This window comes from Macaca mulatta, chromosome 7 (genome assembly GCF_049350105.2).
Source record: "Macaca mulatta isolate MMU2019108-1 chromosome 7, T2T-MMU8v2.0, whole genome shotgun sequence".
In the NCBI taxonomy this organism is placed as follows: domain Eukaryota; kingdom Metazoa; phylum Chordata; class Mammalia; order Primates; family Cercopithecidae; genus Macaca; species Macaca mulatta.
The window spans coordinates 176,968,249-176,983,526 of NC_133412.1; the positions used below are offsets into that span (position 1 = coordinate 176,968,249).

General features: G+C 53.7%; 1 protein-coding gene, 2 long non-coding RNA genes and 1 other non-coding gene across 12 annotated transcripts; 2 read left to right on the plus strand and 2 right to left on the minus strand.

Annotated features, from left to right (window-relative positions):
- Positions 1 to 217: 217 nt before the first annotated feature.
- Positions 218 to 3,564, plus strand: LOC144330440 (uncharacterized). Its single transcript, XR_013396620.1, has 2 exons — positions 218 to 298; positions 1,625 to 3,564. It is a non-coding gene; the product is annotated as an uncharacterized LOC144330440 (long non-coding RNA).
- LOC114679658 (uncharacterized) lies at positions 1,611 to 5,650 on the minus strand. Of its 2 annotated transcripts, none has more exons than XR_013396614.1 (5): positions 5,117 to 5,650; positions 4,595 to 4,830; positions 4,285 to 4,458; positions 2,704 to 2,851; positions 1,611 to 2,298 (listed from the first exon to the last, which is right to left on the minus strand). It is a non-coding gene; the product is annotated as an uncharacterized LOC114679658 (long non-coding RNA). The 2 variants fall into 2 exon arrangements; XR_013396613.1 differs by having other exon boundaries at positions 5,148 to 5,271.
- Positions 3,470 to 3,529, plus strand: LOC114679822 (U7 small nuclear RNA). The gene has a single exon (XR_003731916.1). It is a non-coding gene; the product is annotated as a U7 small nuclear RNA (small nuclear RNA).
- Positions 5,651 to 8,988: 3,338 nt separating the features above from the next.
- Positions 8,989 to 15,112, minus strand: BAG5 (BAG cochaperone 5). Of its 8 annotated transcripts, none has more exons than XR_013396604.1 (3): positions 15,068 to 15,112; positions 11,009 to 13,640; positions 8,989 to 10,025 (listed from the first exon to the last, which is right to left on the minus strand). XR_013396604.1 is itself a non-coding variant. In XM_002805223.4 (2 exons), the coding sequence occupies exon 2, from the start codon at positions 13,610 to 13,612 to the stop codon at positions 12,269 to 12,271; it is 1,344 nt and encodes a 447-aa protein (XP_002805269.1). In that variant the 5' UTR covers positions 13,613 to 13,640; positions 15,068 to 15,112; the 3' UTR covers positions 8,989 to 12,268. The 8 variants fall into 8 exon arrangements, 3 of the variants coding, with proteins under 3 accessions (XP_002805269.1, XP_002805270.1, XP_002805271.2); XR_013396603.1 differs by having other exon boundaries at positions 10,401 to 13,640; XR_013396602.1 differs by having other exon boundaries at positions 10,305 to 13,640.
- Positions 15,113 to 15,278: the final 166 nt, after the last annotated feature.

The window sequence follows — 15,278 nt, forward strand, 5'->3', positions numbered from 1 at the left end:
CATTGGATGCCCCGCGCAAGCGCCATCCACCCCCAGAACAGAAGCGCAGCTCAGGCGAGGCCATGGCCACCTGTCCACCATTGGCCAGGGCAGGTGCACCCGGCGTGGCCCAGGCAGGATAGCTGCGCCAGCCGGCTGGCCCCAAACCACTTCCGGTGTTCTGGGCTCTGCAAAACCTGACCTTGGGCGCCGCCTGGTGACCAGACGTGGGAGAACCAAGCAGGCAGGTGGGGGCCTGGAGGGGCAGACGCTTGGCGTTTGGGGGACCTCCAAGGTCAGGGAGCCGCATGCTGTGCAGGTGAGCCACCCTGCAAGCCAGGGGCTGTAGGGAGGGCGGTGGGTAGCAAGGGTCTGTCTGGGGTCCTCCCTCCACCCAGCCTGGCCAGCGCCGATGCTGAGCTGTGCAGGGCCCATGTGCACTGGCACTGGGTGAGGGAATGGGCCAGAACGGCCCAGGCCATGGTCCCCACCCCGGCAGGGACAGGCCTCGCACATTCAGCTAGAGGCACCCCCTGGGGCGTGCTCTCGGGTCTGCCCTGGCACAGACCTACTGCCGGTGTGGGCGTCCATGGCAGTCACTCGGCCAGGCCTGGGAGAACCCAGCGCAGGGGCAGCCTGGGACTAGTGCTGTGCTCTGTGGGAGCCACTGATCCAGGATGCAGTCCTGCCCTTGTTGGGGCCTGCTGCCCCAAGGCCTTGTGGGATCTGGCCCTCCAGACTCTCACCTGCCTGCCTGGCTCCAACCTGGGGGTCCTTGCTCCAGCGGTCCAGCCTGCACACTCTTCCCCAGGCCCACATGGCCTGCTCCACAGGACCACCTGCATAGCCACGTTGGTGCTGGGATGCCTGCTTTCCCTTTGAGGGGCTGGGTCAGGATTAAGGGCTAGAAGATGCCCTTTCCTGGGAGATGAAACCTGGATGCACAGAGGAAGGGGCACACACACCCAGGAGCCCCAGGCTGCCAAGAGCACCCTGGGCTTGCTGTGGCCATCTACAGGCAGTGCCCAGACCAGACCGCAGCCCAAGAAGGCAGCTGGGTGCCTCGCTGCCCCACACCTGCACCCTGACATCCCCAGTACGTTTTTAAATTTGTGTGTGTGTGTGATGGTCTCGCTCTGTCGCCCGGGCTGGAGTACAGTGGCGTGATCTCGGCTCACTGCAACCTCTGCCTTCTGAGTTCAAGCAATTCTCATGCTTCAGCCTCCCGAGTAGCTGGGGCCACAGGCACCCGCCACCACGCCCGGAACCTTTAAGAAGCAGCGCCCTCTGCTCTCAGCGAGGCCCAGTGGGTTCTGCTGCCCAGGCCTCTACAACTCCGCCCCATGGCTGACCCCTCCTCCTGCCAGCCAGGCTGGATCCCTGGGCACCCCCATCCCCTGGTGCTGTCCTCACTGCCCCCAAATCCTTTCCCTGACCCCCTCGCCCCACCCCACTGCTGCCCCCAGGGGCACTCAGCAAAGCCTCCAAATCTCCCTTGGCTCGTGGGGCCCAGAAAGCCCTGGCAGTCCTGGCACTGTCCCCTACCCGCTGCCTGAAGTTCTTCCAGGGCCTCCAGTATGCCCAGCCCTGGCTCTAGGCTCTGCTTTTGAAAAGTCATCATTTTCCTTTCCTTTCCCACGTGCAGAGAAACGCCAGCTGCGCTGGAGGAGCAGAGTTCGGGGAGCCCCAGGAGGATCTGAGCATCCCAGTTTCCCGATCTCTTTCTGGGCCTTTCATCTCTGGCCATCAGCAAGGCCCTGCCTCTGTGTCAGGCTGTGTAAAGGGTGCACCCAGTGGGGCCCAGACTACCCCATCATGGGTGATCCTGGTGGCACACGCACAGGACTCATGTACCTCAGCCACACCTGAGGGCACCGGTTCCTGCTGACCCCCCGTACCCCACGAGACGGGTGCCCACGGAGCTTTGCAGCATGTTCCCCGACTCAGGAGGCAAAACCGCCCCCTCAGCTCCGCTCCTGCCGCTCCTGGAGCCTATGCCACCTGCAGAGGGCACCCACAGGTGTCAGCGTGTTGAGCCAGGTGCTGCTCTAGGTACTGGGGATACAAGCAGGAACGGAACAAGTTTCATGTCCTCAGGGTCTCAGGTACGGGGCCCCTGGCATCGGGCTAGGTCCTCTGAGGGCGATGGGGCAGGAAGGGGCAGAGCGCAGGCATTGTGGTTGGAGACTGACTGCAGCTGACATCTGGCACGTGCTGCCCGCTGGGGTCCACGTGGCCCACTGGGCTCTTTGGCTGCTGGTGGTCAGAGGATGGCTTGGTCATGCCAGAGCTGGGACACAGCACAGAAGCCGGTTCTTTCTGTGGGAATGGCCATCAGGTGGCCTGGTCATGAGGCTGTTTCTGCCTATGACCCAGCACCAGACAGCAGCCGTTCCACTCTCACCCTCTCTGGGTGACTGGTACACCCAGAGACAGCAGAGGGGAGAGGGACCTCGAGGAACCCAGCCAGCCCTCCACATCCGTTTCTGTCCGTGTGAGCAGGGCCCCGGTGCCCCTCTAGGCCCAGCCTGCCCAACCTAGGAAGGGCTGGCGTGGGACCCGGGGTGGGCAGATGGCTCCATCCTGGCTCCCAGCCACACTGAGCCTAGGGCACCATGCCCTTCTGTCAGCCTGCAGACGCTTGCTGGGTACCCTCCCTGCCCCAGGCCTGGCAGGAAGATGAGGTGACAGAGGCGGCCCTGGGGAGCTCCTTCTGCTTCTTACCTGGCCGCCCCTCACCTAGGCCAGAGCCAGATCCTGGCCCTTGCCCCGCAGCGGCCTCTGCAGGCACAGGACCTCCGAGCTGCCAGGACATGGCTTCTTGTCTCCTTCCTCCCTCCTGGTCCACGCAGCAGTCCTGGGTGCCCCCGCCCTGCACAGTTATGGCCCTCTATCAGTCTGCCCTTCCCAGCCCTCGCCAGCCTGTGAAAGCACTGGGGATGCGGTGAGTTCCTGTGCCCGTGGGGAAGGGGCCAGCAAAGACACCAAAGTGGCAAACAGCAGGAACATGAAGCTGTGAGGGCTGGTGATGCCGGGCGGGAAGCCAGGCGGGGAGGCAGGATGGTGTGTGGCCTGACCCCACCTCGCAGCCAGGAAACAGGCACACGGAGATGTCCTGCACGTGTCAGGGCCCCAGGTAGGTGGCTGCAGGAGGCTGGGCCCTCAGGTGGGCCTCCCCAGTCACACAGCCTTGGCTGACCTGTCTGTCCTCTCGTCCAGCCACAGGGAGACAAAGACCTCTTTGTCCCTCCACCCTTCCGCCCAGAGCCTCCCCAGCCAGTGCAGCTCTGAGCATGTCCCCACGGGAGGGAGACAGTCCCCGGTGGGGCCTGGCAGTCCTGGCAGCTGCCCTGAGGCACAGGCCCTGGGGGACTCGGTGCTTTGAGGGCAGGGGCAGGTGATGGAAGTGGGCTGGGGAAAGGGAGGCTGAGAAGGCGGCAGTGTGGCGCGTGTGAATTTGTTTATGAACTAGCTACAAAAATGTCTTTTCCAGTGTTTGCTCTTCTAGAATTTGACTAGCAGGTTTTCCGGTCTTTAGTGGAAAGCCCTTTAAATAAATACAAGAAAAGAAAAAGCAAAAAAAAAGTCTTCCTCAATCAAATCTGAGGTGGTTCCTTCCCCAACCAGGCTGGCTGGGTGGGGAGGGAGGGCCCGAAGCCCAGGCTCCTAGGGAAAGGCTCTGATCCAGCTTCAGGGCCACAGCAGCTCTGCTCCCCACCCCAGGGCTGGGCTGGGACACTGGCCCTTCCTGGCAGGGGTGTCCTACCCCACAGAGAAGCCTTGGGAGGTGGCCACCGCTGGGCCACTGCCCCTCACCAGGCCCAGAGGCCCAGTTCTCAGTCTGAAAAGAAAACCTGCCCTGGGCCGCTTATGACCAGGTGGGGCTTGGTGGGCACAGGGGGCCTGGCGGGAGCGCTGGAGCCCAGGGGCCTGGGAGGGGCCCAGGTCTGACATCTCATCCCGCACCAGGCTCTCTGCAGGCCTTCAGTTCCAGAACTGTGTCCTCAAAATCCTGTTGATGCTGCCACAAGTGGGCTCTCTCCTCCCCCATTCCGGGAAGGTTCTGGGTGAGTGGCTAGCCGTCCCTCCCACTGGGAGCTCCAGTACCTGAACTGCCAGCCACCTGCAGCCCCCACCTCACCCCAGGCAGTACTGCACCCTGGGCTGGCGGGACCAGCCTGGAGGGCCCTCCTGGGGCTCTGAGGCTCATGGACAGCCTCCCAGGGAGCGTCTCTGCTGGTCTCATTTCTGTCTGGGAGGGAGTTGGGTGAGCAGCGGGGAGAGGCTGAGTGGATGCCTGCCTACCTGGAACAGTGCTAGGTGGGGATGGGGGGCACCACGGGGCACACACAAGCCACCAGAAGGGCCGATGTCCACTCGGAACGACAGTCAGGGGCGCGGCTGTGTGGGTGGAGGCGGTCTGGAAGAGCAGGCATGGCAGAGCGGCCGCTGGCTCACATGGACTGGCGGAGCGCTGTCCTGCTGGGGCCATCCCAAAGAGAAGCATGGCCCGTCACTCCCCAGGCTAAAAACCATCCATGGCTGCCCCTCCTCATGGCTGAAGCGCAGCTCCTAGGCCCCACCCAACGCCCTCAGGTCCCCTTCTCTCCCTCACCCTGTGGAGAGTGGAGCTGCCTCCTGTCCCTCGGAGGACTCTCAGGCCCCAGCCCTGTCCCAGCAGCTTGTGGTCCAGCTTGGCTGGCCCTGCCAGGCTCTCCAGGCTCCAGCAGCAGTGGCAGCTGTCAGCACAGCCAAGCTGCCAGCACTACCGCCTCCCAGGCAGGTGGCACTCTCACTCTGATGAAGCGCTCAGCTTACCGACTGGAACAGTGTTCATGACTACGGTCGTGCCTGGGAAGAAGACGAGCTCCTGCACTTCCCATCACGTTCCACTGCTTGTCTGTGACCAACTAACCTCTCCACCTCTGCCAGGAAGCCTCCCTGGGCTTCTCAACCACCCCATCACATCCGGCCAAAGCTCCTTGCGACGGATCCCTCAGAAAGCCATGTGGCCTCTACAGGGGCCCTTGCCCCAGTTCCATGCCTTTGCCCCCAGCACCTCACAGGCACTCGGCAGATGCTGGTTAAATGGAGAGTCCACCCCAAGGCTCAGCGACGCTCCCTCAGTCCTCCTCACCCCCACAGGTTAGTAGGTTTCCTTCAAGTACTTCACCCAGCAACCAGGAAGATTCCTCGTCATCTCAAATCGGTCTGAAAGGCGCACTAGGCACGCGCTGGCCCCGACACTGCCCCTCCCTGGTCCTCTCCAACAGCACCGAAGACATGGAGGTCGGCCCAGGCTCAGGAATCACAGAGCTAACTGCTCATTTCAGCGTCACAAGCACGAGCAGACGAATTTCAGAGACAGAAGCCAACATCGCCACCCCTGATCTTTAGAGGCTCCAGCCAGCCTGGCCCCCGTGGCTCGGTGGTCAGCCAAGGCCTCTGGAATTGGAGCGGCCTTGCTGCTCCAAGGCAGGGTGTGACCCAGTCTGCCCTGCTGGCCCCCTGCCCTGGGGACAGAGTGGGAGGCACTTCTGATTCCACCCGGGCTCTCAGGGGGATGAGGTGGCTTCAGGTGAGAGATCCTGACTGGCCCCCCAGAGCCCTGGTGGAAGGTTCAGCAGAGGGAAGGTCCTTTGGATCCGACAAGCAGAAGGATTTGAAACTCTCTGAAGCTATCTGAAGATCTGAGATTTTTCCACTCATTTATTCAGCAAGTATTCACTGAATGCCTATTACATGCCAGGAGCTAAGGACACTATTTCCAAAGAACAGCTCACCCAAAAGGCATGTGAGTGCCCATTACTGCCAGGACCTGAGGCTGCATGGATGAAGAGACAGACCTTGCCTTGAAAGGCACTGTGGCCTGGCGTGGGAGAGACAGGTGAGCCAGTGTGTTCAAGAGCTATTAATAGGGTACGGGAACAGAAGATACGCTCCACAGCCCAAGGGATGGGCAGGGAGGGCTTCGGATGAGAGCACCAGAACCCAGGGCCATGAACAGCAAAGTCATCTGATGACCTTGCTCCGCTCGGCACTCAGAACCACCCAGCTCCATGTCCCAACACCCACAGAGGACTGAGGTGGGGCAGACACCAGTGGGAGACGGAGACAGAAGGTGGGGAACTGGCAACATTCATCTGAAAACGCGGCCACAGGGACACAGTTCGAGAACTGGAAGGGTTCTAACACACTGAAAACCTGCCAGTCGCCGCGACGGCAGCGGGGACCAGAGATGGAGAGGCAGCGTGCGGCCCCGAGTCCTTACCAAATGGGGTCACAGACCCCTGGCAGCTCCGCAAAGACCAGAGAACCCTAAGTGGGGAAACAGCTTCACTTCACTTCACCCTTACTCCAGAAAGATACATTTTCGCAGCTGTAATTCGCCAGTGGAAGACGTGTGCACAGAAGGAAGCACTGGTTTAAGACAGTCTTTCCACGATGAGGGATGCCGGTTCACTGACACAGTGGCTTTGAGACATAATGCTGGAGCTGAATGCTTCACGTTAACCAGCTGAATCCTTCAAGCCTAAGCACTAAGTACTGCCCACCTTTCAGAAGAAACTGAAGCTCAGGGGCTCAGCTTTGAAAGTGGCACAGCTCGCTGGGCACAGTGGCTCACACCTGTAATCCCGGCACTTTAGGAGGCTGAGGCAGGCAGATCACGAGGTCAAGAGATGGAGACCATCCTGGCCAACATGGTGAAACCTCGTGTCTACTAAAAATACAAAAATCTGGGAGGCTGAGGCAGGAGAATGGCGTAAACCCGGGAGGCGGAGTTTGCAGTGAGCTGAGATCCGGCCACTGCACTCCAGCCTGGGCGACAGAGCGAGACTCCATCTCAACAACAACAACAACAACAACAACAAAAATACAAAAATTAGCTGGGCGTGGTGGCGCACAGCTGTAATCCCAGCTACTTGGGAGGCTGAGGCAGGAGAATCACTTGAACCCAAGAGGCAGAGGTTGCAGTGAGCCAAGATTGTGCCATTGCACTCCAGCCTGGGCGACAGGGAAAAAAAAAAAAAAAAAAGAGAGAGAGAGAAAGAGAAAATGGCACAGCTGAGATGTGAACCTAGCAGTCTGAGCCCCAGCCTGCTTTAGCTACTTGGCCAGCACTCCTTGAAGTGGGAGCTTTTAGAAATCCTGATGTCCAGACTGTACGCCATCCTGATGAAGCTAGAATCCCTGGGGTGGGCCCCAAGCACCAGCCATTTCTTCAACTCTCCAGGTAAGTCCAACAGGCAGCTGAGTCTTGAACTGCAACCAAATTGTCCTTCCCTCCTTTGCCAGGTGACTCTGGGCAGTTCCCTGGGCAAGGGACCACCTGAATCTCAGAATCATCTATGAAACAGATAGTATGAAAAACCTGCCTCAAGGGGTGCTGAGAGCTTAAAACGTGCATAGAACATTTTGCACAGATGGCCGGGCAGTGGAGCTGGGGCTGCTGGGACATTCTGGACCACACTGCTCAGGGCCTCACAGGGATGTGGCCAGGTGAAATAGTGGAGGTCACTCAAGGTTTTCATTCAGAAAAGCCATATGATCAGAGCCGTGCTTTTAGAAAGACCAAGAGGGCAAATATGTGAACGAGGACCTGAAATAGCCTGCTAGTGACTGGCATAAAAAAGGGCACAAACTGGAGACCCAGAACTAGGGACACAGAGTCCTAAGGCTCCCTGGTGACCCCCCCGACCCCAAAATCTGTGCAATGATAACTACACAAAATGGAAAAGCAAGGCCAAGCGTGGTAGCTCATGTCTGTCATCCCAGCACTTTGGGAGGTTGAGGTAGGAGGATCGCTTGAGCCCAGGAGTTCGAGACCCTTAAGAGTTAAGACCCTGTTTCAGTAAAAAACAAAAGAACCCAAAACATTTTGTAAGATGCCCTCAGACATGTCCTGACCAGCAGGGGTGACCCCAGACCTGCATATAAGAGGCCCTCAATTAGGGCCCAGCTTGTACCCACAATCAAGAGCCAAGCTTGCCAGGGCATGGCCCCTCAGCCCCTGCAACCTCGTTCCAGCTCAGCCCACAGCCCACTCCAGGGTTTCTTCTTTTCAAAAAAATAGAGATGGGGTCTGTGTTGCCCAGGCTGGTCTTGAACTACTAGGCTCAAGCAGTCCTCCCACCTTAGCCTCCCAAAGTGCCAAGATTACTGGTGTAAGCCACCACACCCACCCTCTCCTGTCCTATTTCTAACCAGCCTTGAAGAGCCCAGTGAGACCCCTTCCTAAGCCACTGGTCTTTCTCCGGCTTGCGCTTGACACCTGCCCTGACACCAGACATTCACACCTGAGACAGACCAGGAGTGGCTGACTCCCCTCGTCCCTTCTCTGACTAGACTGGAATTTCTCCATGGCCACTGGTGGCACAATGGACTCTTCAATCCTCAGCGCAACACGAGGATACGCTAGGAGCCTGGTTAACGCTGCTTCCAGTGTAACTGATAAGAATCCTCACGTGTGGTAGAGGATTTATTCAAAAGCTCACATTTCCCCCAGAGTGTTTCTCTTTAACTGTACACGTCATTTCTCTTGGCTCTGGGCCTATCATGTGTTTGCGAGGCTTGCAAAGGCTGCTTCTGTTTGGATCACCTGAAAGATAAAAGCAGGCAGAGAAGACAACAAAAATACAATAGAAGGCCAGGCGCGGTGGCTCACACCTGTAATCCCAGCACTTTGAGAGGCTGAGGCAGGTGGATCACGAGGTCAGGATATCGAGACCACGGTGAAACCCCATCTCTACTAAAAATACAAAAAATTAGCCAGGCATGGTGGCGGGCACCTCTAGTCCCAGCTACTCGAGAGGCTGAGGCAGAAGAATGGCATGAACCTGGGAGGTGGAGCTTGCAGTGAGCCGAGATCGTGCCACTGCACTCCAGCCTGGTCGACAGAGCAAGACTCCGTTTCAAAAAAAAAAAAAAAAAGGACTCCTTACGCAAGTCAGACAGTCCATGAAGGTGATAATATATGACTATATAAAGAACACACACATCAGACTCACAGCCCTTCACCACTGCAAGCATAAGCTAAGAGACTGGTTTTATTTCAAGAATAACTAAGGGTATACTAATACATGTATCTCAAAGTAACACTGAATTATTGAAGACACACTATTCCAACAGTCACAGAGTTGACAGAGAGGGGACAGGAACCGAGGTACTGGAAAAACACACTTGCATTATACATCAAAATTGATGGCCAATATCTCCCTAGGTATTAAAATACCCAACAAATTAAAAGCTGAAAAGCTGTGCTAAAAAAAAAAAAAAAAAAACCCCAAAACCTTGCATGTACAAGCTAAGCTCAGACCCTTAGAAACCAGATAGAAATGGACAAAGCCAAACAAATGAGAAAAACTGGTTGAGTTTCTCAATCATATCAAATATATGTACATTTTAGCAAAATAAACCACTAAACTATACTTTGTAGACATATTCATTACATTTATTTTAATAACTACTTCATTATAGGCTGACTGGCTTTCCTGTTTGGATAAAGTGTGATCTGAAAGCAGCGTTGACTGAATGTAAATCAAGCAAATGTTCCCAGTCATTTTTGGCATGAATATGGATTATAGTGTTTAATGCAGACCCAAGGCCACACATTTTTGGGGAGTAGGTTTTACTTGCAGTACAGATTCCTTTCATGTAAGATCACAAAAATACAACACAATGTGACAAGCCCCGTTGAAGAATTACATGCAGTAGCTCATATTAACACAAACAGCTCCCCATGAGGGCCGAGAAGAGCTAAATCCGGTGTCACTAGGGTTCACTGCAGGAGTAGAATAATCCGGTACAAGGATCTAGAACAGATTGAAACCAGAAACAAAGCCATGCCTGATGGTCACTCAAGGTCAGTCTGATCATTTTCATGACCAAAATAACCCATGTGAACAATTCAAAATGACCATGGAAGAGCTGAGCACCCTGTACTCACACACGATGCCCACAGCTTGGCAAAAGGTAAACACTTTTGTTTGAAAAGAATAACAGAGACATCTACTTTCAAAGAACAATGGATACTTTTAAAGGGAATGCTGACGTTTAACTTTACAAAATGAAATTAAAAATGTAAGTAGTACTCTGATGAAGAATGTGCCTGAAATGTAATCAGGATTTCCCGGCGGTATAATTAAACGGAGCTCTAATTTAAAAACTCTTCCTGGGCTGGGCGCCGTGGCTCAGACCTATAATCCCAGCACTTTGGGAGGCCGAGGCAGGCGGATCACGAGGTTAGGAGTTCGAGACCAGCCTGACCAACATGGTGAAACCCCGTCTCTACTAAAAATACAAAAATTAGCCAGGTGTGGTGGCACACGCCTGTAATCCCAGCTGCTCAGGAGGCTGAGGCAGGAGAATCACCTGAACCCGGGAGGTGGAGCTTGTAGTGTAGTGAGCTGAGATGGCAGCACTGCACTTCAGCCTGGGCAACAGAGTGAGACTCCATCTCAAAAATAAATAAATAAAAAATAAAAACTCTTCCGCAAGATTTTAAGAGCATTCTAAAATTATGATACAGAAAAGCAATCCTAAAACTACTCTGGCCAAAATGTGGATTCGAATGACCTGCCTTGAGCCCGCAGTTGCCAGGAGCTGGACCTGCAGTAGTGTGGGAGCTCACAGCCTCAATAGCGACTGCCCTCTGACCCCACCATCCAGTGATTCTAGAACATTTCTAGTAGGAAAGACACAGCAAGGGATTTTCATGATCGGGAAATACTGAGACAAACTGAAGATCTGTTAAGGGCTATGCTTTTGTCATCGTTTAGGTATTTAAGGCTACTTCTTTAGCCAGCATACTTTCAGCTGTTTAGAGTGACAATTTCCCTACACAAAGTTACCAAATTAGCATCTCTGAAAGAGAATAATATTACCCTGGATTTCCAAAGATGCACTCTAATAGGATGACCAGGCAAAAAGTGACCCGGGGGAGGAGTCTGTTATAACACCCGGACCAACATGTTCTCAAGGCACTTCAGAACTTCGGGGAATTACTTCATACTGGATCCTCAGAAAGTACTGACGGAAATACACATCCTTTAGCAGAAGAAAGACGCTTCATGCAGGATTGACTTTAATGGCTCTTTCAGGCAACAGAGAAACCACCACATGCTCATAACATGAGCTCAGTTGTTCAGCAGGCACCCAGAGGAAGCCTTTAATTCCGAGCAGGTTTCACTAATTAGTCCTGGAGCAGGTGTGGTTTTGATATTTACCATGTGAGTGGTTAACAGCTGACTGCCTAGGAAAACCTAGGAAGGCCTGGTCCCTCTGGGTTACTGACAGCATCCACCCTCACGTTGTAACACAGCACTGGGGAGGTGTGACAAGGTTGTCCATTTTACAGCCTTGGACCACAGAAGAGAACCATTACATGCTACATTCAGACTTTTTGGCTTAGTTTTAGTATAACCTGACACTGGAAACCCATCTCCGGTCTTCATCCTCCAACTACAGGTATGGGTGTTTCCTTTTCTTTTTTTTAAAGGCCCATTAACTTCATTTAAAGGTTCCCATCCTTATAAATTACTCACTAAGGAAAACTATAATCTCAGATTTTAGAAAAAGCAATTTACAAGATATTATTGCTGGTCCTTTATCCCTTCTCTTTAATGCAATCTCAAAGGTTTTTTGGCTATTAGTTTTCACAATTTTCTTATGTTGCACACAAAAACAAGATTCCTCTCTCTAAAATGTAGAGTATGGGGAAAACACAGATGCTGTTTTTCCAACTAAAAATGTTTACAAAGAACAGATTGTCTCAACAAACAAAAAAACCCCACCCCATTAAGCTGGGTAGGACCAATAAGTGAAAAAAAATGTCTTCTATCGAGCATAATAAAACAGAACATGTACTTCTTGTGTTTGAACCTTACTCCTATTTAACCAAAAATTTCCCCTTTCTCATAATTTTCCTAGTATTATGTAAGGTTATGCCTAGTTCTAGATTCTGAAATACCTGCATTTTAATGCTTGCACAACCCATTTTAAATTTACAAAAGCTGCCTCTATTTCATTTTCTGATTGAAAACACACAAAAAAAGGACAAACCAAACAAACCACACCACATCATAGAGAGAATGATCCGAATGGAAAAGTTAATGTGCTGTAATGATATTTGTCTTGCAACATCACAAGCAGCAGATACTGAATAGAATTTGCTTCAATCATAAATACTGAGACTGAAATATGCACGTATAAATCAATGAACTGAAAGCTCTCTATACATAGAAGCACATATGAAGTGCAAAACAATATCAAAAGTGAGACCTCTGGTATTTTAGTACTCCCATTCATCGGATTTCAGGTCGAGATAGCTGAGAATATTCTGGGCAAGCTTCACAGCCTGTTTCCTGGCAGCCTTACACTTCTCTTCTCCCTGCGGATCAACAGCATCCAGGGCTAGCAGCTGCTTGGTGAGCAGCTCTTCCAGCCGGATGTAGTTCTTATCGGTTCGATTTCCATCAAATGAAAGAACTTCTCCTTGGATCTCGGACAAGTTTCCAAGGACGTTCCAGACGGCTTTATGGGATGGGTGCTCCTCACAAGCAAACAGCTTTCTTTTCTCAAGGGCCTCCTTCAAGTCAATATACGTGATCAGAGTTTGCACCTCGATCACTGCTCTTCTCCTGGCTTCCCGGATGCAGGGGTTTTTTTCAAGACTTACCTCATCCAACTGTCCAATTAAACCCTGCAATTCTGTTTTGGAGCTCAGGTACAATTCAGGAGGGTTTTGTGCTTGGAGAAGTTCATTTTTTATTTCTCTCATTCTCGTGAGGACCTTTTCTATTTTTAAAATAGAATGATTCTGTCTCAGGTCAAATGCTTTAGTCGTGTCTGCTTCCTCTTCCAAATCCAGATACTTCAATAATTTGTTGATATCTTCTACTACCTCCCTCCGATAATTTCTGATTTCTGTCCGGCCGCACACATCTAGAGCATCTAGGTCAGCGATCAGCCCTGAGAGCACACAGGATAAGTGCCTGCAGGTCTCACTGTTGTTCACGCCCATCAGAAGTGCAATCAGGACCCCTCGGGCCTTGTTCACCTCACACATCACAAAGTTGATTTTGGCCACGGAAGGATGTGCATCCTCGGAAAGCGGCAGGGAAGGCTGCTTTTTCATGCAGTCTTCGATAATCTCTTGCACCGCACAGATTTTGGTTAAAGTGTGATACCTTGCTTTCCGCAAGGAGATTTTTCCTCCAGTTTTAACATGTGTCAGCCTCAGAATGATATCCTGGATGCCTTCTTCAAACTCGTCAGTTACGCAGTTGCCTCCATTATAAAATGGCACAATTTTCTCTCTAACGAGGGACTGGGCTTCCTCAAAAATGTTCTGTATTTCAATCCGGTGTGGGTGGTTTGCATTCTGCTCCAACTCTTTGAGAAGACGTTCTGTCTCCTGTGCTGCCCTCTTCCTAGCTTGCTGAATATCTCCTTTTCCTTCAGTATCTACAGAGTCTATTTCAAAAAGTTGTTTTGTTAGAATCCTCTCCAGTTTCTTGTAATTCTTGTCATCTGACAGACCACTGAAGCCGACAACTTGCTGTTCTACACTTTTTACTTCCTTTTGGATTTCCTGAAGCCTACTAATAGAAGGATGTTGGTTTCCCATATCCATACTTTTGTTGTGTTCAGTTTCACAAGCACTAAAAGATGACAAGAATAACTTATTACAGCACAAGGCTTCTGCAGAACACTAATGGTATACTAAGTCATTCTAAAATTCTCATTTTAAAAAGGCATACTTTCGAGCAGTCATCCCACCTCAGCCTCCCCAGTAGCTGGGACTACAGGCGTACACCACCACGCCCAGCTAATGTTATTATTTTTAGTAGAGACAAGTCTCACTATATTGCCCAGGCTAGTCTCAGACGATCCGCCCGCCCCCGCCTCTCAAAGTGCTGGGATTAAGGTGTGAGTCACCGTACGCCGCACAAACTATTTGGAACCGGCAGGGCACCTTTATGCAAGGTGAAACAGTAGCTCTTGTAACCTTCCGAACACTAACAGTACCCCGCCCCGCCACACAGCTATGCCTAGTTTCCAGAAACTCTAAGCAAAATAAACTGAACCAGTAGAACAAAAACCAGTGGCTCTCAGATATCCCCAAGTTCCCGCTTCTTCCCTTTGTGCACTTCCCCTCCCCACCCTTTTAGCTCCTCACACATCTTCCCTCCCAGATGTCTCCCCGAAGAGATAAAAACCCCACAGGTAAAGAAGAGCGACGGGGATTGCGCTGAAGGGCACCACCTTGGGCTTTCGAGGCCCAGCACCTCCTCAGCCCCCAACATGCTCCACTGTCTCAAAAAACTACAACCTGCGAAAATGTGGTAACTGAATAATTCATTCACTCGCCTCCCACTGAGAGTCCACAATCGCCTAATGCACGTTTCAAGCTCTTGGTTTCTATCAAACGGCTCGCTCAAGGTGGGTAACCAATGGAAACGCATCATCCATCCCCTGTGGATGTTCTGGAGGCCACGGAGGGCAGGCGGCCCGAGTTCCTTCCTCCCCGCCTCGCCCTTCCCTCTTGGCTCTTTACCCAGAAGAGGTCTGAGCTGGCTGCGATCTTGGCGTCCCGTGGCTGAGGTGGCGAGGTGGAAGATCAGCCCTTTACGGGGTGCGGCACCGGAGCTGGGCCCCCAGCTGCATCCCTCGCGCCCCTCCCGACTAGGTCTGAGCGGGGCAGCCGGTGAAGGGGCCGGCGGTGAAGGGGCTGCTACTGGCTGCAGCAGCCGCTCCGGGCGTCTCGGCCTAGGTGCCAGGGCGCGCCCGCAGGCCCTGACCTCACAATGGGCGCGCGAGGGGCCCTCGGCCCGGCCGGGGGAAGCCGGGGAAGGAGAGGAGCCAAGGCCCCGCCGGAGACACCAGAGACCAGGCCCGACCACCCCTGGACAGCGTCCGAGCCAGGGACGGGGACGGCGCCGAGACCAACTCTGCTCGGCCTGAGCCGACAGGCCGCGCTGGGGTGGGCGCTGGCAGAGAGGTGGTCCAGCGGGGAGCCCCGCGCCGACGGGGGGCCCCACTCGTCCCCCCGACGGAGGGAAAAGGCCACACGCCGCGCTTCGCTCACCTGTCCTGCCCGCGCCATCGCGCGATGCGTCGCCGACGCTTCCACGACTTCCGCAGCTCCGGCCGTCGCCCGGGCCAGCCAGCCCACGCCCCTGGCCGAACACCCCTAAACCCGGGGACACCTCCTCCGGCGTCCGCGCCTAGCCGCCGACAGCGCCAAGCCCACCGCCAGCGGCGCAGCAAGGCAACCTGGAGTGACAGCGACCAAGGAG

Coding starts and splice junctions, on each gene's coding strand:
- BAG5 (XM_002805225.4), bottom strand. CDS start 14,447: ATGATGCGTTTCCATTGGTTACCCACCTTGAGCGAGCCGTTTGATAGA. Junction 13,641..14,349: donor TTGTGGACTCTCAGTGGGAG/GCGAGTGAATGA, acceptor GTCATCTTTTAG/TGCTTGTGAAACTGAACACA.